The sequence below is a fragment of the Corvus kubaryi genome, unplaced genomic scaffold (assembly GCF_017639235.1).
Source record: "Corvus kubaryi isolate FWS band 111438036 unplaced genomic scaffold, C.kubaryi_AGA036_p1.0 37391, whole genome shotgun sequence".
Taxonomy (NCBI): Eukaryota; Metazoa; Chordata; class Aves; order Passeriformes; family Corvidae; genus Corvus; species Corvus kubaryi.
The window spans coordinates 10,565,262-10,588,347 of record NW_024581130.1 but is presented as its reverse complement, the minus strand read 5'-3'; the positions used below and the strand labels follow the sequence as shown (position 1 = coordinate 10,588,347).

Genomic DNA, 23,086 nt, shown 5'->3' with positions numbered 1-23,086 from the left:
TCACATGGGTTTAAAGTCACTACGTAACCCCAGCCTGATGCCCTTGTAGAAGGAACAGCTGCTGCTTTGTGAGTTACAGCTCTGGAAAATTCACCTTATTTGAGTCTTAACTCGTTTTGGCTGTCTGGATGTGTTGGTCTACGTTGCTTCATCCTTTTAAGTCAGTTGAAATGAGATGTAAGGATTGCCTGATTGCTGGCTGAGACAGAGTAACAATACAGTCCTTTCATTTGTTGGATCCTGAATTTAGTTTTTTCAGGGTTTTTTCACATTCACAGTTTAAAAGGAATTGACAGAATGACAGGCTCACAATCTACTTGTGCTCCTGATGTGGATGAAAACCTATGTACAAATACTTTCTTCTGTTTCCTTCCCTCTTCTGTCCTTGTGGTTTCTGCCTCCTGACTTTTTTTTGTTGATAAAGCTGCATTTCTCTGTGTCATTCGCCTTTCTCCTGCTGCTGCCTTGCCTTTGTGGGGTGTCCTTGTGGGTCCCTTCCAGCTCAGAACGTTCTGTGATTCGGTGGTTTTCTGTCTTCCACCCTCGCCTCCAAAGCTCTGCCTTCTGATGATTCCTTCTCCCTTCCAATTTGTCAATTTCTTCTTTTGTTTTTTTCCTCCCAGGTGCTTCATCTCTTCCTTTTCTTTATCCAATTCTGACGTTGTGAATTTTAATTAGGTCTCAATTTCTGAGATTCTCTCCTATTTAATGTTCAGCAGAGCAACTGAAGGTGTCTTAAGGCAAGTGGGGAGGTCTTGGGGCTCTTCCTTACCAATCTGAGCCCTTCCCTGTCTTGGATGCTGTTGCTGGGCTGTCCCTTCTGCAGGTTAGATGTGTGTGAGGGAAGCAGTAATTCCAGGGCAGGATTTGTGTTTCCGTGCCCAGCATGAGGACAGAGAGCTCCTTCGATGCCTCAGCCTGTCATAACAAGCCAGAGCGAGCAGCAGAGATATTTAAAAAAAGAAAGTAAAAGTATGAATGAATTTACATCCGTAGCCAGCCAGTTCCTGCTCGTTTGAACATGTAATTTTCTGTGCTCAGATTATGCTCAGTGGAAGCTTTTGCTGTTGGATATACTTTGTACTCCCTGGTGGACTTTGTGCTCCTGGAATCTGGCTGGCTGTGTTGGCAGGTTCCTGGTAAGGTTTATGGCAGCTGGGGCTGAGTCTGGAGTAGAGATCAGCAGCAGTTCCAGTTTTAAATACAGCAAATCTATAAGATCCCTTAAAAGATGCAGTGTTAGGGAAGAGCCTCGTGGTGCTGTGGAAGGAGGAGCAGATGGAGAAAAAAGCTGTAAAATAACACATATTTATATGTGTGTGTAGCCATATGTATTAGAATTCCCTAAGAGATTCTGAGTAATATTAAGAAATCTCTGCTTTTCCTGCCCCCAGGCACGGTGGTGGTAGTGAGGAGTTTACCTTTCTTCCTGTTCTTTCCAGTCTCCAGTTGCAGGGAATGCAATTTGTTTGGATATTCCTGAACCTGGGCTGCAGAGCATGTTTGCCTCTGGCTAGTGGGTGTCTGATAAAGCCCCTTTTTAAAAAATTCATCTGTCCATGAGGAGGTCCAGCTCTTTTTTCCCTTTATACTGCTGAGAAATGTGTCCTTCCTTTTTCCTTCAAGGTCATTCCCTGCATTCAGCAGATGCAATTCTTGCCTCTGGTGTTTGGGGCTTTATTTAAGTAGGAGCAGAGTGATTTGCTGTGCTTACAGGTTCTGAAACCTGCAACCTGCTGAAGTGGGAAGCAGCAGAAGAATCAGAAAAATTCCCAAAAACAATATGCAAAATCTTATTTTTTTCTGTGTTTTGACTCGCACTTGAGGCTTTCCTTTGTGTGACTGGAATATTTATTTCTTTAAAACTTTCCATTTTCTTATGAGCTGATGACATTTCTTTCCTCCTGGGCTGATCTTTCTCACCACTAGTGATTGTTTTGACTTTATTTTTGTACTTTCAATTTTTTTCCCAGGCTCTCTTAATTAGTTGAGGACACACAATTCATTGCTATAACTCTAAATAGGCAGAAATTTCAGAATTTTTGAGAAAAGTTGGTGCAGTTACTTCTGAGGAATATGCCATGTCAAGATACCACAGAATCTGTGGTCTGGGCACGTTACCTATGATTAGGCAGGGCTTTAATGAGATGCTCACATTCTTGATGGAATTAAAATCTGGTGATGTTTTGACTGGAACTGTTTGAGGGAAGCTTGGAATGTACTTCTAAAAAAGCGGTTGCCTACTGGGTGTGGAAATCCAAGTTCGGAGCAAAAAAAGAAGAGTTTTAGTATAAACGTGGCCACAGTGTAATGATTCAGGCCTGTCTTGGCATAGTGGAATTGAGAAATGGACCACATTTCCTTCTCTTTTTTTTTTTATCCCTGACATACAAAAATTAATGGATCTCCTGTTTTAGTATTTCTGAGTACTTTTCAACTGATGAAAGTTGAAGTTCTGCTTTTTTGTAGCAGAACTAATAGTGTACAAAACCCCCAACACACCACTTCTCGCATCAGAATGAAAATTAATTTTTTTTTCCATTTTTTTCTCTGAGGTTGCATTTGAATGAGCTTTTTCTTCTTAAAGCAATTCCAACACACGCTCTGGAAGTCTGATTTTTAAGGACTTTCAGGAGAACCTGGGCTTATTCTGCTAAGCTGTGGCTTTAGTGCAAGTTTGTCTTCCAAGACATAACAAGAGGATTTGGGTTCTAAGTACAACCGCTCCTTGCCAAAAGTTGCATTTTCACTTTTGACTCAATGCCCCCTTTTTAAGAACGAAGTCGTCAGTTTGCAGAAAGTCGTGTGGGTTGGATTTCTTTTTCTTCCTGAATTTTATCCGAGCATGGCTTTTCCTGGACCTAACTCATGTTTTTCACCACGATGTTACTTGGCAGAGCTCTGGGAAACCAGCAGCTGCCATGAAGTCCTGTAAAGTTGCCTTTGGTACAGATTTTTATGGGGACAATTGCAATATATATATTAAAATACATGGCACAGGGTAGTTCTAAGGGAACAAAAAGCTCTTCCTTTGATCCACTTGTTCAAACGCAAGCTGCTTCTTGGGTTGTCTTTCTTCATCACATCACTTCTGTGATGAAGGCTTTTCTCACAGTTTTTAATCCCAGCTCTTGCTTGGAAACCCCTGTGTATAAGGGGAATTGAAGACATGGGGACATCCCACAAAGGTCATGATAAGCTGTGCTGGAAAGAGGAAGTGCATTCTTCCCATTCCAGACACAATTAGTGTGGCCTGGCTTGATTTCCTATGGTGGTGTGTTGTCACAGAGTCATGGAATATCCTCATGGAATGGACCCATCAGGATCATCCAGTCCAACTCCTGGCGCTGCACAAGCACCCCAGAATCTCCCCATGTGTGAGAGTGTTGTCCAAAGGCTTCTTGAAGTCAGGCTTGGTGCTGTCACCATTCCCTGGGGAGCCTGTTCAGTGCCTTACCACCCTCTGGGGGAAGAATCTTTCCCCATATCCAGCCTCAGGCTTTTGTTCTGTGTAGTTCGGTGCCAGAAGGTTTATTTTCCAGGTTTTGCTGCCTTTGCCGGTCTCCCATCAGGAGACCTTGGAAACCTTGTGCCTTCTCAATGCTAGCATCCTGAAAAGTGAGGGGAATGGGATTATCAAATCACGCACCATGTAAATATTCCTTGTAGGGGAGGCAGAGGTAAAAAGGGAGGTTGTGGGTTTGTTTTGTTGGGTTTTTGCCCAGAAAAGGGCCAATGTAACATGGTTATCTTGGCTGCAGAGAACTTGGTGTCCTGACTTTTCTTGTCATTCCCAGCTGGTCCTTGAGATCAGCCTCTCCTGCTCCCAGTGAACTTTTAACCCAACTAATATCTTATCTTAACACGTGGTGATTTCGGTTTTCTGGTGAATGTGCATCTGACTTTTTATTTTTTGTCTTAGTAAAATCAGTGACCTTGTTTAATCATCTTGATTGCTTTCTGCATATGAAAGCACACAGAAAAGGTGTTCTGCATTTATACTTTTAAAAACTGGCTGTTGAAAAATGGCTAAAACCTTACCAAACCCAAGTTGCTCTGGTCAGATATTTGCAGTAAAATGAAACTGGTTTATAATGGCTCAGTGTGGTGCTTTTCTGACTGTTTTTTATAGTAGGTTTTAAAATTTTAATAACATTTTTCCAAAATGCGTGGTAGGAATATGTTAAGTTGGGGGCTTGTTATTGACTTTAAGCTTGTAAGTGTTGGGTTGTGTTTATTTATGGAGTTAATGCAATATTTCCAATTAAAACCTGAGGAAAGAGAGTTAAAGTATTGAATTAATGGTTGTAAGGTTTGGGTTGTTGTTTATTTAGGAAGCAAATGGAATATTTCCAATTGAAACTTGAGGAAAGAGAGTAAGTAAAAAAAAAATAATCTATTGAAATCTAGCTTTTTTTCCCTGTGTGCTACTGTGAGCATGGAGATTCCATTCTCAGACTTTTAAAATTATTCATAACCTTCGGAGACGTTCCTTCTAAGAGCCTTTGGAGTTATTTTAAGCGTTCCTTTCTTTGTGCCACTGTGAGAACAGTTTGGGCCAATCCCCAGTGGCTCTGGGAAGGTTGTTCACACACTCCTCTCTCCTCTTGCGCCGGCTCCAGCAAACATCCTTTTAATGAGACAGACAAAACGCGCTGGTGTCTAATTTTATGAGAGGAGCTCAGCCATGCAGAAGACTTTCGAAGATTTATGGTGGTAAAGCCACTAAGTATAGTTATTTCTGGCCAGATGCAAGCCAATGTTAGTGGGGAAAATGTTGGCACTTGTGGCCGTGTTTAAATACATACAGTCCTGAGCATAAATAAGGTTTTTTGGGGGGGGTTCTGCTGTGTTCTGTTTGCATTTTTGAAGGAGAAAAAAAAAGGGAGGAGGCAAGAAACTGAACAAGCCACAATTTTTCTTGAGGGTATGATACTCTGAGATGAGCTCAGATCAGAAGTGCTTTTAAAGATCTTTGAATATAAGAATGAATCATAGATGTGTAGAATGTTTTTGGGTGGGAGGAGGATGTTAAAACTCATCCAGTGCCGCCCCTGCCATGGGCAGGGACACCTTCCACCATCCCAGGCTGCTCCAAGCCCTGTCCAGCCTGGCCTTGGACACTTCCAGGCATCCAGGGGCAGCCACAGCTTCTCTGGGCACCCTGTGCCAGCGCCTCCCCACCCTCACAGGGAGGAATTTCTTCCCAATATCCCATCCAGCCCTGCCCTCTGGATGGCCCCGTTCTTCCGTTGTGTCAACTGCACTGCTCAGCTTGGCGTCCTCTGCAAACTGGAAATCTCAGAAATCACTTAACTGTATAAAAGGTGGAATTACTTTGCTTTTATTTCAGGGTTTGAGTGTGACAGAGATGGGGGTCTGAAGTTCTTGAAAAATGAAGTAAAATTGACTCCTATTTTTCAGCCTTTCAGCAGGGAGTAAAGTAGTTGTAATCTCTTGACATAATTGAGAATTTCTGTCTTGAGACATTGCCATTTGTTAGGCTGCTGAAATTCTGTTCATGTTTGACCTGAAAATCGTTGTCTTTCCATCCTAAAGCCAGGCAGAGGCAGAAAAGACAGGCTAGATTGCCTTGTGAATTAAAAGCAATATTCAGAAGAGCAATAATAGGCAGTGTTACGGTGTCTTGATTTCTAGCGGCTGCTTTTCATAGTCCTGACATGTTCCCAGCCTGGCTTTAGCCTGTCTTATCTCTAAATATGCTTTGCTCATTTTCAGCTGTGTTGCCAGTGGTGAGAAAGGGCGTAGATGGCAGTGGCTTCCCATGTTATTTTAATGTGCTTGTTGTTTATGAAGTTTTCTTTCATGTTAATTGATTTTGTGTGATTGTTTCTAATTATCTCTCTGTGATCTGAGCTGGCTGAGTAAGAGGACAAGTAAATATCACTGCCTAGTAACACCTAATTAAGAAAGAGGTCCTGCTTTTGAATTTCCTCTTTGTCTTCTTATTCTTCCCCTGTTCTCAGCTCTGTTCAGCCAAAGATGAGGAGGGACAGGAGCACTTCACTTACCGGGAAAGGCTGAGGGAACCGGGCTGTTCAGCCTCGCGAACAGACAGCTGAGAGAGGATCTTACCAATGCATACAAATATTTTAAGGCCAGGTGCCAAGAGGACGGGGACAGACTCTTTCCAGTGACAGGACAAGGGGCAATGGGCACAAACTGGAGTGCAGGAAGTTCCACCTGAATATGAGGAAAAAAACTACTGTGAGGTGACAGAGCCCCTGGAGGAGGCTGCTCAGAGAGGTTCTGCAATCTCCTTCCCTGGGCTTATTCAAAACTGCTCTGGGTGAACCTCCTTTGGCAGGGGGCTTGGACTGGGGGGTCTCCAGAGGTCACTTCCAGCCCCAGCCATTCCATGGTTGTATGATTTGGTGAGATTAAGAGAGGACCATCACAAGGGTGGGGGTTTTTGGACGAGTCACAGCAAAGCCCAAACCTTTGGATTTCCATAAATTTATTGAACCAGCTCCTGTGGCATTGGTTTAAGGTGATAAACTTAAGATATTTCACTGTACCAACAATACCAGGATGCTCTTTAAAAGTAGATTTGGCTCCTGGGCACACCTCAAAAGACTGTCTAGTCCAACCCTACAAGGCAAAAGGAGCCTGGATGAAGTTACCTCACATCTGTATCTTGAAAACCTCCACAATGGGGACTCTACCCATCTCTGGGGAGCTTGTTCCAGGGACTGATGCTCTCTTTCTGAAATGTGGGAATTTGGGAGCAAAAAACTCAAGGCTCATTATTTGATTTCCTCTGGATCTTTGAGCAATCTCATCTTTTCTTTCCAGTGAAAAGAACATCAGTTCTCTGTGTAGCAAACATTAGAGGTTTTGGGGTACTTGTATGACTAGTATTTTTGGGATTGTTAGTGGGAGTTGCAGCTATTCCTTGTATCCCACATTTCCCACCCAGTAGTAGAAAAGAGGTGAGAGAAAAGTAATTTCTGCAGTTGCAGTAAAACTGGTTTGTACCTCCTTCTTAGCTCTTTTCTGTGTGTTTCAAATCAAAGCAAAAAGCTCAGAACTGTAACAGTGTGGGAGGTGTTGAGTCTCTCGAATCACTATAAATAGTGGCAGACTTGGGAGGACTAGGGAAGGCTTGGGAAGTGCACTAGTTCTCTTTGGGAATCTCATTTTCTTTTCCCTGTGATGTACGGGCTTTCGGGGGAGCATCTACCTGAAACCTCCTGATTTGGCTGAATGTATGCTTGAATGATGTGCATTATGTTCACATAGGTTAAAAAAATGCAAACACCCTTTTTCTAGACATTTTTCATCCGTATTTGTATTAAATGATGTGAAAGCAGATTGTAGTTAATTGCTATGAGCTAATCAGCTGCGTAGAAAACAAAGAAGGCCTGATACTCTAGTTTTCCTAAGCATTTGAAGCTTAGGCTTTTCTGCTGAGGAGGTGAACAAAATCTTTGTGATTACAAGAGTTTTTCATTTGGAAATCTGCAGAATTGTGATTGTAGTATCCAAAGAGTGGTTGAAGTTGGTGTTGCCTGTTGTTGACGAACAGTGACTGGACTTGATCTCTGATGCCAGAGGAATTGAATCTTCTATTTGTCTGTTGGGCATTTGGTGCTCAAGACATAGTTTTCAAAACCTGCATCAAGACTTGGATCATCCTCTAACGTGTCACTGGTAAAAATGTCCTTTAATTCTTTCTCCTGCACGTGCTTCCTGCGTGCTGCCTCCTCTTTCAGTAAGAGGCTGCTCTCTTCCTTTCCATCTTAACGAGGAGCAGCGCAAGGAGGAGTGAAGGTATGTTTCTCTTCCCTGAAATCGAGCGTGGCCGTGTTGTTATTCACAATTTCCTGGGGAGACTTGGCCTTGTGACTTGTGCGTCCTGCAGCCAAGGTTGCTGTTCCGCGGGGCTCTGCTGTGCCGCAGGAACGCAGCCGTCACGGCGCTCTTTGTTCCCGAGTTTGGGGTGGTGTTTGAAACACCCCGGGCCTGCGTTATGAAGTGCCTCGAGCTTTGATCTGCCCTGAGAAGTTTGTTTGAGTTGGTGGGGGTGCTTTGATGTTCTCTGCTCGCTGGCTGCCAAGTCCTTCTGGTGGAGGTGCAATGGAGAGCTGTTGTCCAGTTAAGAACCAAGATCTCATCTCTCCACGCATCCAAACACTTCTTTGCTTTCAGAGAGCAAATGGATCTTTCTGCTGGAGGAGTTTATCCGTTGTAGTTTTGATTTGTTTTTGTTCTAAATTTAGCAGGTTAGCTCAATACTGTGATAGAGGAGGGCTGGGCCCTTTTGTTGACACAGCTCGCTGGATGTTTGAAATGCCTTTTGCCTTCTCTGCACCCAGCTGTGCTGCTGAACTGGCAGCCCAGAGGCAGCCGACAGGAAAGGCTGGGAGAATTGGGATTGTTCAGCCTGGAAAAGGGGTGACCTAATTGCCCCTTCCAGGACTTGAAAGGAGCCCATAAGAAAGATGGAGAAGGACTTGGGACAATGGCATGGAGTGCCAGGACAAGGGGAATGACGTCAAACTGCTAAAGAGCAGGGATAGTTGGGTTTTGGTGGGTGAGTTCTTCCCCGTGAGGGTGGTGAGGCCCTGGCACAGGCTGCCCAGAAAAGCTGTGGATGCCCCTGGATCCCTGGCAGTGCCCAAGGCCAGGTTGGACAGGGCTTGGAGCAGCCTGGGATGGTGGAAGGTGTCGTTGCCCATGGCAGGGAGTAGAACTAATGATCTTTCAGGTCCCTTCCAACTCAAACCATTCTGTGATGAACTTGTATTAACAGCCCTGTTCTGGTTTTGCTGGAGCTCAGGAAAAATGGTTGTAACTGCATTATACTCCTATATGTGTTTGGAGCAGCCAGTGCTGCTGCAGATAGTAAGCAAGATCAATATTCTTGTCAGTGGCAAGAAGACTGGATGACTTGACCCCTTTGAGATATCTTTTCCATATCTTATTTTGGTTGGAAATAGACTAAGTTTCTCCTTTTGGGAAAAACTTTATGAGGAATACTCATATTAAAGGAACAACTGGACTTAGCACTTGGCAGTGCCAAGGTGGTGATCAGCCAAAACCTGGACTCGATGATCTCAGAGGTCTTTCCAACCTAAGGGATTCTGTGATTCTGACACATATCTACAGATAAGATTTTAGAAGTTGGGCCACATGTTTTCAGTGAGCTGTTACATTTTACTGACTTAAAAAATAACAGTACATCTACTGTACTCTTCTAAAACAGGGTGATTGTGCTTTGAGGAAAAAACCCATTATAGTAATTATTATTATTACCTGTAGAATCCATTAAAATACAGAATTTGACTTACGTCAGTGTTAGTGACAATGAAACCTTGTGAAGGGCATCATGTAAAATTGAAGTGCTTATATTAAGATTGTAGGCAAAGAAAGGAGAGAAAAGTCTTTGTAATAAACTTGGGTGGCACTGTCAAGATTCCTAAGATGTGACAGATGAGTAAACTAAGAACTCCAAGGTGGTTGTTGCCTGCTAAAAAGCCTTTTGCAGATCCAGGGTGGAATAAGAAGCATGAATGATGAAATGTGTCTTGGCTTCTTGCTGTTAAGCAAATGGGGATCAAAGAAACTCCTCATATTCCTGTTTTCTAAAAGCTCCTGGTAGACAGTCTGAATTATAATATCCTAGGCTGGTTTTTTTTTCTGAAAGGGAAATGCCTTGGATATGATGAATGGGGTTTGGGGAAGCTATAGAAAAGTACCCTTGTATTTGTCTAAACTGTATCTCTCCCTAATGTTTGCTTAGTTTCCCATTTTAAAACAAAAACTCATTAGTGATCATTTTAAATACACTTCAGCTCTGAAATCAATCCTTGATTTGTTGTGAATGTTAATGCTATAAAGAGGGCACGCTTTTATTTTGAAAAGGGTAAATGAAATGCTCACATTCACCAGCAGCTTTCCGGCGGTTCTTTTTTGCTTTCTTTTTTTATTCTACTGAAGGAAAAACTATTGTTTTAGCATTGTTTTGTGTCTGGATGTCATGTTCCTCTGATCACACGCTGGACTGCTAATACTTCTCTGAGACAAATTGCTGAAAACATTGGCTACATTTGAGGTTGCAAGAATTCTCTATATATAGTGACAGAATTGATTTTTTTGGCTCTGTTGCTAGTGGCAACTCATCCTAATCCCAAACTGTACAGTAATGTGATTTATGGGGAGTACATTGCTCGCTAGTGAATGTTGTCTGGAATTTTTTTCTCTGTGCTTTGCTACAGGGGCACTGTTCAGGCACGAGGTAAAGCTATTTCATGGTTTATCATAGGTGGTGTGGATTAGAATATTGAAAATAATGAATAAAATCATAGCTTGGAAGTGGATTTGGAAGAAAACTGCTTTGTTGTTCTTGATAAAGGAGAAATTTCTCATTAATTGGGAGCTTGTGCTGATGAAAATCACAACTACCTCCTGTTTAAGGCCCGATTTGCTTGTGGGTACTTTCACACCAAGAATTTTGCACGTGGTAATATTTTTTGTTTAAATCAAATAAATTTTACTGAGCATTAAAAATCTTCTGTTAGAAACGCTGCCAAGATATGTTCTAATATGTTCTGTATATTGTAAAGAGCACTGAGAATTGTTGTAAAGAGCAGTCAGAATTGTACCCCTGGCCTGTGCCAGTTGTGATTGACCTCTAAATGTCCTGCTCAAAATTGTGACTTCGTAACACGTTGTGTGGGGAAGTTTCAGGTTTGAAGTGCATCAGTCAAACTACTGTGAGTAAGCAATGCACTCTTGGAAATCCAACTGGGCTTTTTAGGAAGGGACGTTTTTGTAACGGCAGGAAATAATTCGTGGTTGGTCATGATGATCTTCAAGGTCTTTTCCCACCTGAACGATTCTGTGTGTGAGACACTTGTGAAGTCAGGAAGTTCAAAGTTAGACTGTCTGGCGTTTGTTTTTCGAAGCAGGAGCTCATTTATCTGCTCTCAGTGGGCATGGCAGGCAGGGTTTTTACTCCTTTGAGTTGAGTGGGGTTAGAAGAACAATAGTGCCTGCAGTTGCTTGAGGGGATGGCAGGAGGATGATCCAGGTAATGAAAATTGTGTGTGAAAACTGGAGTAAAAACAGTTGTAGGTGAGTGCTGGCAGGACAAGCAGGAGACTGCTTTTGTCACGAAGATATTATGCACAACTTTGATTCCTTGATTATATAGTTTGCTATATCCTGATATATTGAAATATTGGTTGAAATATTTTCAGCTTCAGTACCTCTGTTTACATTCGGGAGAATTTTCCTTCCATGTACTTCTATCTTAGTTGAGGATAAGTGGAGATTTAAAGAGTAAACATTCCAAAGGACAAATGGTCGCAAAGCTGTCGGAGCTGATTAGTTTTAGGTGTGAGATGAACAGGCTTCTAAGTGCAGGGCAGAGATGCAGAATCCAGTGCAGATGTGAGTTACTGTAAATCCTCTGTGGAGCAGAAAGACGGAGCAGGGCTCCTCAGGGTGGTAAAGTGTTCTGTAGTAGCTGAATCAACAAGGGATTACTGTGTGCTTGGCTATTGTAGCTCCTGTTTGCTCGGGGAAAAGCTGTTAGAAAATGGTGAGATGCAGTGTAGAAAGGAATTTGTAGAGGAGAGAAGAGCTCTGCTGTGCTGCAGGATGTTTGAACTGCCAGTTACTCCCTTCTGCAGGAATTTCTGAAGCTCTATTTGGAAGAGCTATTTTAAGACTAAAGAGGCGACAGTACAGAGTATGTATATTAAAGTCAAGTTTAAAAAAAGGCCACTTTTTTTTTTCTTTTTGCTCGCCAGAGAACTGGAGCAGTGCACTGAGGTAAGCAGAAAGTGAGGGCTGGCTTGCCAGCGAGCTGCAGGAAGGAGAGCTGAATTCCTTGACTCAGCAAGCAAAGAGTTTCCTGATGTTACAAATATTTGTGCTTCACAAGTTGTAAAGATGCCCTTCACACGTCTGCTGAGATCAGGCAGACCTCAAGTGGATCCATAAGCAGGAAATGTCACTGGCTTCTCGTGCTGGGTCAGAGAATTTCTTTGTGGGCAAAAATTTAGGCTGTGGGTGACCTCGCCATGGTGGTTTTGAATTTGTTCTGCTGCCTCGTGTGCTTTCACAGCTGGCGGGACCTTGGCCTGCCCAGCAACGTTCTTGTTAAAAATCTTGGCCTGGAAGCCACATTCGCACTGTGTTGGGATGTTTGTGGTGTGAGAATTCCAAGTTGTCCGTACTTGCCGTGGGAGGGGAGGCTGGTGTTCGGACTGGTGGTGGCTTGGGCTTCTGTGACCACAAGTTGCCTTCAGGACCTGGAGACGCGCCGTCATGAGAGCAGAATTCAGCTCCTTCACGCAGCTGGTGGGCAGAGTCTCCTGGGAAGCAGCCAGGATGGATGGGTTCAGCTTAGTTTTCCTAAGGAGGACTTGCAGAAAGCTAAGGAGCAGCACATCCCGTTGTGTGGGAAGGCCAGGAATTTCAGCAGAAGCCCCTTGTGGCTGAGCAGGGCCAGCATGCGAGGTCGGTGGGCAGCAAGGGAGGGGTATGAAAGCTTTGCTTGGCCGCTCAAGGACGGTATCAGTGACACCTCCAGCTAGGCAGGGACATGCGGAGTAGAAGGAGGGATGCTCTGGGAATGGGAGCAGCAAGACATTGTCTGAGGCAGCCTAGTGATGGGCTCTGGGGAAGGGACTGCAGTACGCAGCAGTTTTATTTCCTCCCCCTCAACCTTTGCAGGGGAAGTCTTTCCCTTTCCTGATGTCTACGAAATCCTTAACATGTAATTTGAAGAGAAGAGTCAAGGTAATGCTCTGATGTTGATGAACATATTTCTGAAAGACCTGGGGGAAGAATTCCACGTGTGTATCTCTGTACTAAAGGGCGTGGATGTGATGTCATGTGGGAGGTAGCACGTTTAGCTGGAGACCAGGCAAATAAAGCCAGCCCAAAATCCAGGCAGCAAAACTGTGTTTGAACAGTGCTGTTAAATGCCCAACACAGTACAGTAACTTCTTGTGGGGTTTATTTAACAGGTGGTGCAAAGTCCTGAGCAGGAAAGGCAATAGTGGCAGTGCTGATATTATTCAAATCTGACATGGAACTTTTGCTCCTTGATAAAAATGCTGCTGAAGTGCCTATTTATAGGCAATAACATAAACCTGGCAGGTGAGAGCGTGCATATAAGAGTAATCTTTCTAGGAATGGATCTGTTTCATTCAGATGTTCTAAAACCATTGAACAAAAGAGAGTTTGTTTTTTTAAAACCAAACATAAAGGCTGGGATTTGCTGTAATGTGACCTCTGGTGATTTTTTCCTTGGAGTGGCTGAAGAGGAACCTAAAGTATTCTGTGTGAGTGGAGACTCTGGTCTTAAATGAAATGGAAGTGACTTTCACCTTGCTTACAACTTTTTAATTTCTTCAGTTGCCTTTTTGCAAGAGCAAGGGCATGAGATCAAGTCTTAGAGTCAGCACTGGCTTTACTGAAATTTGGGGATGTTTAAATAGAATCCAGTTGGCCAGAAAGTGATTGGAGGCACCTGGATTCTCTGGTGAGGCGTCAGGTGGTCTGACAGTACAGCAAGCTGTAATAAAGGACTTAATTCTTTTACAGTGTGTAATTAAGATGAAACTTCATTTGCTACATTTTGTCTGAGGTGAAATTTTTGATGTATAAATAAAAAATATCATTAGCGGTGTTCAGTGATGAATGTTGGAGGAGTTTTGCTGGGAAAAGGGAAAGTCAGTCTCCAAAACTCTCTGAATTTGAAGTCTTGGGTGCTTTGTGACAAGGTGGACAAGGGGAATGGAAACAGAAAGTAGGTTTAGATTAGATATTAGGAGGAAGGATATTAGGAGGAAGTTCTTCCCTGTGAGGGTGGGGAGGCCCTGGCACAGGGTGCCCAGAGCAGCTGTGGCTGCCCCTGGATGCCTGGAAGTATCCACAGCCAGGCTGGAGGGGGCTTGGAGCAGCCTGGGATAGTGGAAGGTGTCCCTGCCCTTGGCGAGGGGTGGAATGGTATGTTCTTTAAGGTCTCCTGACCATAACCATTCTGGGATTCTGTGAAGTATGTTCCAAATTTTAATAACCTGGTTGTTGCATTGCCATGGTTTCTGCAGCCTGTGTACAAATAACTTCAGAAATCAGTGGTGTTCTGAAAAATAATTTACCCTTCAGACACTCAGAGTTTTATGCAAATCTTCTAAAACATTTCAGTACTGGTAATTCCATTTAGTAAAGAGTAAAACCACGAAGAGGAGCTTATTACATGCAGCATTTGAGAGTCTTGTCGTGATGATTAATTTCTGTAGATTAATTATTGCTCCAGGTATGTTGTTTTTGTCTCTGCTGGACACGGGGAGGGAATATTAATGCAGTGTGTCCCTGCACGCATGGGTGTTCCTGGAGTCCCGCATTAGCCATGCAGCTGCTGCTGTGTTACCTTATCTCAGCATTTATTGCCAGCCCCTGCCCTGAATGGAGCCACGGGGATGATTTATGTTGGCTGGAGTATTTGGGATTCAGTTGTGCCTTTGTTAGTGACGCACCTGTCATTAAATTAAAAACCAGGTAACAGCAGTTGTTTGGTTGTACGATATTGATTCATTATGGTGCATTTTTCATGTTGCTGGAGAGAAGTGGGAGGAGGCATCCACATAAAAGTACTGAATTAAACCAAACAAGGACATTAGCATTCCTTGAGAAAACCTGTTTGCCTTCAAGGGGGGGCAAAACGTTGTGGCCCATTCCCTCCTCCCAAATATTTCAGGGCTGCTGCCTTTTGGATTTTGTAAGTGGGAGCTGGCATTCCAAAGGGTGTTTTAATTCAGTGTTGTAGTCTGGGGAAGGGGCTGAAGCCCCAGGAGAGGCTGAGGGAGCTGGAAAGGGGCTCAGCCTGGAGCAAAGGAGGCTCAGGGGGGACCTTGTGGCTCTGCACAAGTCCCTGACAGGAGGGGGCAGCCGGGGGGGGGGTCGGGCTCTGCTCCCAGGGAACAGGGACAGGAGGAGAGGGAACGGCCTCAGGCTGGGCCAGGGGAGGCTCAGGTTGGACAGCAGCAGGAATTTCTTCATGGAAATGATTGTCGAGCATTGTCAGGGATTACCGAGGGAGGTGGTGGAATCTCCACCCTGGAGGTGTCTAGGGAAGGACTGGACGTGGCAGTCAGTGCTCTGGGCTGGGGACAAGGTGGGCATTGGGCACAGCTTGGACTCAATGATTCCAGAGGTCTTTCCCACATTAATGATTCTGTGACTTGGCAAGACAAACGCCATCATTTTGTACATCCCTTCTTCTTCCCCCAGCTTTTATTGCTGAGCACAGTGTGGTGTGGTCTGGGGTCCCTTGGGGTCAGCTGTCCTGACTGGGTCCCGTCCCAATTTCTTGCACACTCACAGCCTATCACTAATGGGAACAGTTTGCCCAGAGAAGCTGTGGCTGCCCCATCCCTGGAAGTGTCTAAGGCTGGGCTGGATGGGGCTTGGAGCAACCTGGGCTAGTGGAAGGTGTCCCTGCCCATGGCAGGGGTGGAATGAGATGATTGTTAAGGTCCCTCCCAACCCAAACCATTCTGTGGTGTGAGGAGCAGAAAAGGCTTTGAGCTGTGTAAGCACTGCTCAGCAATAGTGGGAACATCCCTGAGTTATCTGTGCTTGCAACTTTGTGTTCTCAGCACAAATCCCAGGCACAGCCCTGTCCGAGCTACTGTGCAGAAAATTAACTGCATCCCAGCCAAGCCCAGCACTGGGAGCTGTGACCTGCAAATGGAACTGGAAATGCAGGTGCAGCTGCAGAACTTGGAGCTTACTGGGACTCCAGCAGTGGAGTGGGATAGTTGCCTGTCACCTTGGAAAGGTCATGGCAGTCAGGAGAGCTTCCTGATGACTGCAGAAAGGCAAACGCTGCACCCTTTTTCAAAGACTGCTGCAAGGAGGATCTGGGGAACAGCAGCTGCTCATCTTTACCTTAATTCCTGAGAAAATTACAGAGCAAGACCTCCTAGAAACCATTTTCCAGGCTTTTCCATTCCTTGAAGGGTCCCAAAGGATTTGGAGCAGCCAGCGTGGACTCCCAAGGGCAAACAGTGCTTGATTGCCTTTTGGGAAAGCTGGCAGTGCATGTGTTGTACGTGGTGGCTTCAGTGAGACCTTTGACACAGACCTCCAGCACCTTTGTAGCGATGCTGGGGACACGTGGACTGATAGCTGGGTGGAGGATTGGCTGAGCTTCCCAAATCTAAGTGGTGGGGAGCAGTGCCAAGTGCAGCTGGCAGCTGGGAATCCCTCAGAGGTTGATGGATCAATGCTGGTCCATGACTTCGGTCACAACCTGGATGGTGGGATGGGGCTCTTAGCAAATTGAAAGAGACAGATTGGGGGAGAACATTGATAGGCTGGAGGTAGGGCTGTGCCTTGGGCTGTGGGTGACAGGGGCTGGCAGGAACCTCAGGAAGGTCAGCAAAGGCAAATGCCAAGTCCAGGGGCACTCCAGCCTTGAGCAGCAGGCTGGGCTGGGACCCCAGGTTGGAATTCCAGTGCCATCCTGGACACAAATACTTCACTGCATGTCTTCACTGTTAAAGAGATTGGTCAGGAGTGATTTGTGGACAGTAATTCCTAAATGCCATCTTTATCCTGCCAGCATTAATGCAATACACTTATTTATTCCCTTTGCCCCACTAAAAATCATTCAAAATCATTTAAACTCTCTGATGGTTTAAAGAGAGGATGAGAAAGAATAAATACAAAGAAATTCAACAATATTTGGGGTTGATTCGAGCTGGTGGCATGGTTTTTGTCACTGGGACAAAAAGGATGAACAAATCCATAATACTGGCTTTGGAGCTTTCTGGGGTTGCTCCCCTTTTTCTTTTCTTTTTTATAATGAGAGCTGTCTGTTTTCATGTTTTTAATGGAAAATTTTGGAATGAGTGTATACTGAAAAATACCAGGATAGTAATACGTTGGACGTGATGGTACACTGAGTGTGTGTGCTCCCAGTGTACATTACAAGCACAAGTTGTAAAGTCATGATTTTCCACTGGCATGTGTTCTAGATGTCAGGAATTATCCTTGATCTACTTTCTGGGAAGCTGGAAATTTTTGTGTATTTCAAAATTCACTGATTCATCTTCTCGAGTGCCGGTGGATTGAGTCAGGTTTAACCCAGCTGCAGTGTGCTCTGCAGTTCCTTGGGACATGTACTTCCAGAATTTTTGATGGAATGAATTAATTTCAGGTCAAGGTCAGTCAGAAGGTGTGTTTCTTTAGCCTAATGTTTTTGGATGTTTTGGATGTGATACTAATTTATATGTTTTCTGATGCTTTGTGTAAACTGTAAGGATTTTAAAATTTCATTAAAATTTCCAAACAATTTGTCAGAATGTTCATAGCCAAAAAACCACAGACACAAACTGCTGGTGTCGGGTGAGTTATATGAATTTTTCACTGAATCCGTTGGGTTTTTGATCATTATCGTGATCTTGCACGAGGAGTTGTTCCAAATGGGATTCAGGCCTCACCTGGTTCATTGCTGAATTTCTCAGCCTTTAAATAGAAATACATCCACTGATGCAAATTTAGGCTCTTCTTTTATTCAGGAGCCCTGAACATGAAGTGTGTGTTTACGTTTTTGCATAGCTCTGCGTGGAGTTAAATTTTTACACAGTGACTAATTCACTTTCTGGTTTTCAGGGTGTCACTGGGTTTAACTTTTTACTGTGCAAGCTGTGACTTTGATCTTCAGATTTGTACAACTGCACAATATTGGCAAATGTGACATTGTCTTATAAAACACTGATGTATGTTTTAATGCCCTTATATTGATTTTTCATGAAGGTGTGAGCTTTACACATTTCCAGCCCAAGTGGACATCCATGAAATAATTAAGCTAATCTGTTTCTCCTGTTTCCCTGTAGGAAGACTTAATGAAATACGATTCTCCGCTGACCTGACTCTTTACTTCACATTGTTATGCTCATTTACATTGGGAATATAGAAGCATACCTGAATATTGCATAGCATCTGTTACCTTTAATGGATATGAGTGATGGAAGTACATGCCAGTGGTTGAAATTTGGGGTTGGGAATTTGCAGTGAGGGCTCAACACTAGAAAAAGTGGCATTAGCAAAGCGGGAATGGCAGGAAGGGATGTTCTCTTTCTCCTGCTCCCTTAGAATTCCCTGGTCTCACAGAGCCTGAGGAAAAGTGGTGCAAAGGGAATAAATGTATTGCGTTAATGTTGGCAGGATAAAGATGATATTTAGGAATTACTGTCCACAGACCAAGATAATTTTTTGGGGAGTGCAGTTCTGGTGTTTCCTGCACTTAGTTAATGGTTATTTTGAGAAAAAGATGTAAAAGTAGGTATTAGTGCTCCCTGGTTTAATAAACCACTAAATAATGTTCCTGCTTTCTTGCCGACTCACTATTCATGTCTTTAAAAGTTATCAGTAGTTAGAGAACGTTCTGTTACTTCATGGAAACAAATGTTTCCTTATATGAATGCATTTGAAAGTCCATCCTGAAGGACAGTAAGGTTAAGACTATCCCAGCTTTGCACATAAAATCAGGATACACACATCAAAGTTTTCACACTGCCCAAGTTAAGAAACTATGATGCATTTATTAGTCAGACTTTTCTTTTCCCTTGCTCAGAATAATTTTCTCCTGGGAAATGTGTTGACTTCAGTCTCCTCTTTCATCATGTTTTGTAATACATTCATAGTTGTCATAGAAGGATTCCTGTATAAACTGTCCCAAGGTTAAAGGCAGCTTTGTGCTGGACCAAGGGAGGGAAGCGCAGTCCCAAAGCCACAGGGAGCACCAGCTCCAAGGAATGCAGATGGCTGATCCCGACGGCCCTTCCGTACTTAACCATTTTCTTCAGTCATCAAAACAAATTTAAATATTGGAGAAATCACCTTGCCAACTATTGCCCCATTTAAAATACACAACAAAGTCTAAAACTAAAGTTTTTTTCATAAGGAGGTGCTGCTGTACAGTCCATTCTGTTCCTGCCAGAGCTTGCGGTCGATCCAGTTCCAAGATTTCAGTTGCTTTTGGGAGTCAGTTTGATTCCCATGTTATTTTGTAATCCTGCACAAGGGCTGGTTGAATGCTTTTGGTTTTTTTCTCTGGTGCAAAACTTTTAATGTAGAAAATTTTTGGGGATATCTCCGGCTTCCTGCTTGTCACAGTTGTCATTCTGCAATTAATTTAAGTGGAATTTGGTTTGAATGAGGTGGGAAAAAACCTCGGGTGAAAATACACAAATATCCAGGTTTGGTGTAATTTAGCTGGGATTCTATGTTTTGAAATGCAGTTAGCTGAGAATTGGAAAATAACTTTGTTTGCCTAAAGTATTCCCAGATTTATGTTCCAAAGACAGCTGCTTTTTTTCTTCTACCTTCTCAATATTGGTAACACATTTCAGTTATTCCTTGTAGTTATTTGTGCAGCTCTTTGTACTTCCGAGAGAAAAGAGAGTCTTTTCAGAGCAATGATGTGGTCTCTAGGTCTTTGCTAAACTGACTGGGATATTAGATTTTGGAGCAGGAGATCCTAAAAGAAATTGGTTTCTAATATTAGCTGTAGTACTTGGAATGCTTTGCAAAAGGGAATTCATTCACAGGCATCTCAGCCAACTTCACCTGTTCCTATCGAGGTGTTTCATATGGGAGTCACACGGCCCTTGGAACCCACCTGGGCTACACAAGGGGGATTTAGGAAGTTTAACTGTTGGAGCTGGAATGTGACCAGATCTTTTGGGCTGTCATTGGTCTGGGAAGAATTTTAAGAAATCATGATGCATTTAAACTGTTGTTTTACATCCCATTGGGGAAGCTGAGCATGTAGCATGTGGATACTCTTCATGGGTGAAATGGAGTAGACAGGAATAAGAGGAGCCTGTCCAGAGCTCCTTTTTACTGAGTTAACTTTATTAGAGGATGTTCCTGAGGTGGGTTTTTTTGTTGGCATGTCACCAGAATTATTGTGTAACTAATTTAAATATAATTAGCTTTTTCTTGTGCATATGGTGTAGCTTTAAGCTTAGTAGTTTGTGGTATAGCTTAAAGAAAATAACTCTGATCAAAAAAACTCTGAAGAAAATTAAGTCTGTCTAGATACATAAAGCCAAATTGTTCTGTGCTCCCAAATTCCTCCCTCAGCTGTACCACTGGAAAGCTGATGAGCTTTTCATGAGGAAAATGCTATTTCTGCCTGGGAACTGAGTATTCCTGGGAACTGAGTTTGCCCAATAAAACTTGGAAATTCAGCCGCCACGTATGTGGAGTCCACACACGGTCGTTGCTGGGCTACTGATGTGCACTTGTCAAACCATTTCCCTTTTTTGTTGCTGTTTCACTCTACAGACTGTCCAGCAGAAGGTCCTTTTAAAGTAAATTATTGAATTTGTAGAGTTTTGCTCCCTGTGTTAATGGATTTTGACTAAATTATTGAATTTGTCGTGTTTTGCTTTTATGTATTAATGGGATTTCTTTTACCTTCTTTCAGAGCATTCAGTCAGAAAAGAGCTGCAATTGAGAAAGAATATGCACAGGTAGGTTCTGGAATAATTTTGATGGCTGTGGCATTGTTCTGTTGGGATAATTTGTTAATCAGCAAATTATCACAGTGTTTGTTTTTTTCATTTATCTTTTCCGTAAGTTCCTTACTAGGAAAATGTGTTGAAGTTCTGAATCAGTTTGGTCTATACAGGACTTAGGCCCATTCCATATTTTCATGTATTTTGACTTGAGGAAGTTCTCGAGTACAGAAAACATTTTTAACATTTTTTCCCAATTGTTATAAAGTCAAACTCCATGTGGTTTTCTCAGAAGTCAGTGTGAAACCTGAGTGAAAGGTAAAATCAGGTCAATCAGAGGGAGAGGAAATGTTGTGGCTCAGTCGATCCAAAATAAATTTAAATTCACATTCTTCAGTAAGAGCAGCTTCCCATTCATCTGAAATAAAGGCGGATTTGGCCTCATGCTTGTGATAGGGAGTGGAATGAATTTTGATTTGTTTGTGAGAAAAGAGGGAGGATTGCTTTTTCTCCCCTGGTCCAAAATTAGAGAGCATCTAATAAGGGGCAGCTGCCTGTTTAATTTACAGTAAAGGCTCTTGGAGCTTAAGCCCAAGTACAACAGATTAAAAAGATATTAATTTATTTTAAAATAGATTAAAGGTAGAATAAAATCCAAATGAGTGAGCTCGTGGAGCTCAGTGTGCCGTAAATCCAACTGGAGATGTGCCTGACGTGGAATGTGAGAACACAAGCTGTCACTAGGCTGCTTCCAAGTGTAGTTTGTAGGATGTCATGTTAAACATCCTTCTAGTCCTCAGTGCTGCATCACCCCCAAAATACACAGAGCAAATGTGTTCCGGGGGCCAGACTTCACTGTCGCTTGGGAAAAGATGATTTCTGTGCCTGTGATGGATGGGGTTTTAGTGCTGGATTTTCTGCACGTCTTCTCAGCCTAAAACTCCTCTGAAAACCCTTCCTAAATCCTGTGGAATTTCTGCTGAATTAAGCCCACTCACAATAGTGCCATAAGTTCTTGGTGCTCCAGTTCTTTCTGTGGACGTGAATTTACCTTGGCAAGTATCAGTTCCATTGGCAGCTGAACTAAATTTGATTAAATACCTGAATTTTTCAATGACAGTGCCTCCTGAAACTGTGGTTGAAAATGTGTATTCTTGAGTGATTTTGTAACTGATGTAGAAAGTTTAACATCAGTTCTTAATACATTTATCCATTAGACATTGGGAATGTCTTTTATATGCAGAGACACAACAGTCTCTGCATTTAGGGAATTAGTGATAAGTTGGAAAAATAATTACACTCTGCGCTTCAGAAAGCTCAGACTTAACAACTGAGGCTTTCAGCTCCTTGGATTTAAAACCCCCCCTCCCCAACTTTGCAGCCATGCAGCTGCAGCATTTGAGATTCACTGAATGGCTGTTTATATGAATGAAGTCTTGTGGGATCGCTTCCTTGGATTGCTGATAAGTGCACAGCTCCAAAACAGTGTTGGATGCTTCTTCGAGGGCCTCTAAAAGGATTTCTGTTTTGGAGGTGGTAATAAAATTTCACATAAAGCCTTTTCGGGAGACAAGTCATGCTCCAAATAAATGGGAAGTCATATTCATCAGCAGTGGGATATTCCTTTTAAACCAGTTATAAAGGGAGATGGAAATGCTCAGTAGTTCATGAAGCCAGATTTCTAAACCTTTTCACAGATACTCTCCAAATGCTTCTTGTCACCTTAGGGAATTTGGAATATTCTGACATCTGACTTTTTTTTGGCAAGTTAGAAGCAGTGGAAGGGTGGCCAGTGAAAATAAGTTTCCCAGAACTGAACGCTTTGTTGGTTTAAAAAAAATTGTGGGTTGGTGCCCTGCACTTGGGTGCCAAGTTTCTAAACACAGAGTGCTTTTGTTGGGAGCAGGAGAACCTGTCCAAAGGCAAATGAAACACCCCAGCCCAGTGTTTATTACTTGCCCCTAATTACATGGTAAGTGGTGCAAATGTATGTGATGAATTACAGGGCCTGTATTTAAATTTCCCTGCTCTTACTCTGTCAAGGTTTTTTTGTGGAGTGTTTTCACCCTGTAGTACCTGTTGCCTTTGAAGGTTTTTGGAGCATTTTTTTTGCTTATTGTCCATCTCCAGTTGGTTTTTTCCTGGCTTTTCCAGGCTGTGCCATGGTATAAATGGGAGAAGTACCCAATGTATCAGCAATTCCGCAGTTTTCTAGATCAGTTGGGATTCTGCACTCAGCTCTTGTAATTTTGGTCCTGCATTATTTAATATATGCTTAGAGGCTTACCTTAATATTCAGAAATGAGAGCTCAGAAAGGTTCTCATTTCCCACTATCAGTAAGCCTGCTAATAGCATTTAAATTGCAATTTTGCATTGTTATTATTAGCTATTCTCCATGATTAATAAGCTACCTGAAATCAGTGGCTGAGAATACTCTTATGGTGAAAGAACACATTTACTGAATGGGTGCTTTTACTGCTACCTACCAAAAAACTGTTTTAGCCAGCATGTTAAATAGGTAAAATGTTGGTTTTTGGGGCGTTTGAGATGATAGTTACATCTCTGCTAT

The 23,086-nt window shown here is 43.0% G+C and overlaps 1 protein-coding gene across 2 annotated transcripts in view; it reads left to right on the top strand.

The window, feature by feature from the left end:
• The window catches only part of FCHSD2 (FCH and double SH3 domains 2), a 123,282-nt gene that overhangs the window by 5,967 nt on the left and 94,229 nt on the right, over positions 1-23,086 (top strand). For both annotated transcript variants that reach the window (XM_042038120.1, XM_042038119.1), the window contains exon 3: positions 20,486-20,531. In XM_042038120.1, coding sequence (XP_041894054.1) covers positions 20,486-20,531 — 46 coding nt within the window. The remainder of the gene's footprint in view (positions 1-20,485; positions 20,532-23,086) is intronic.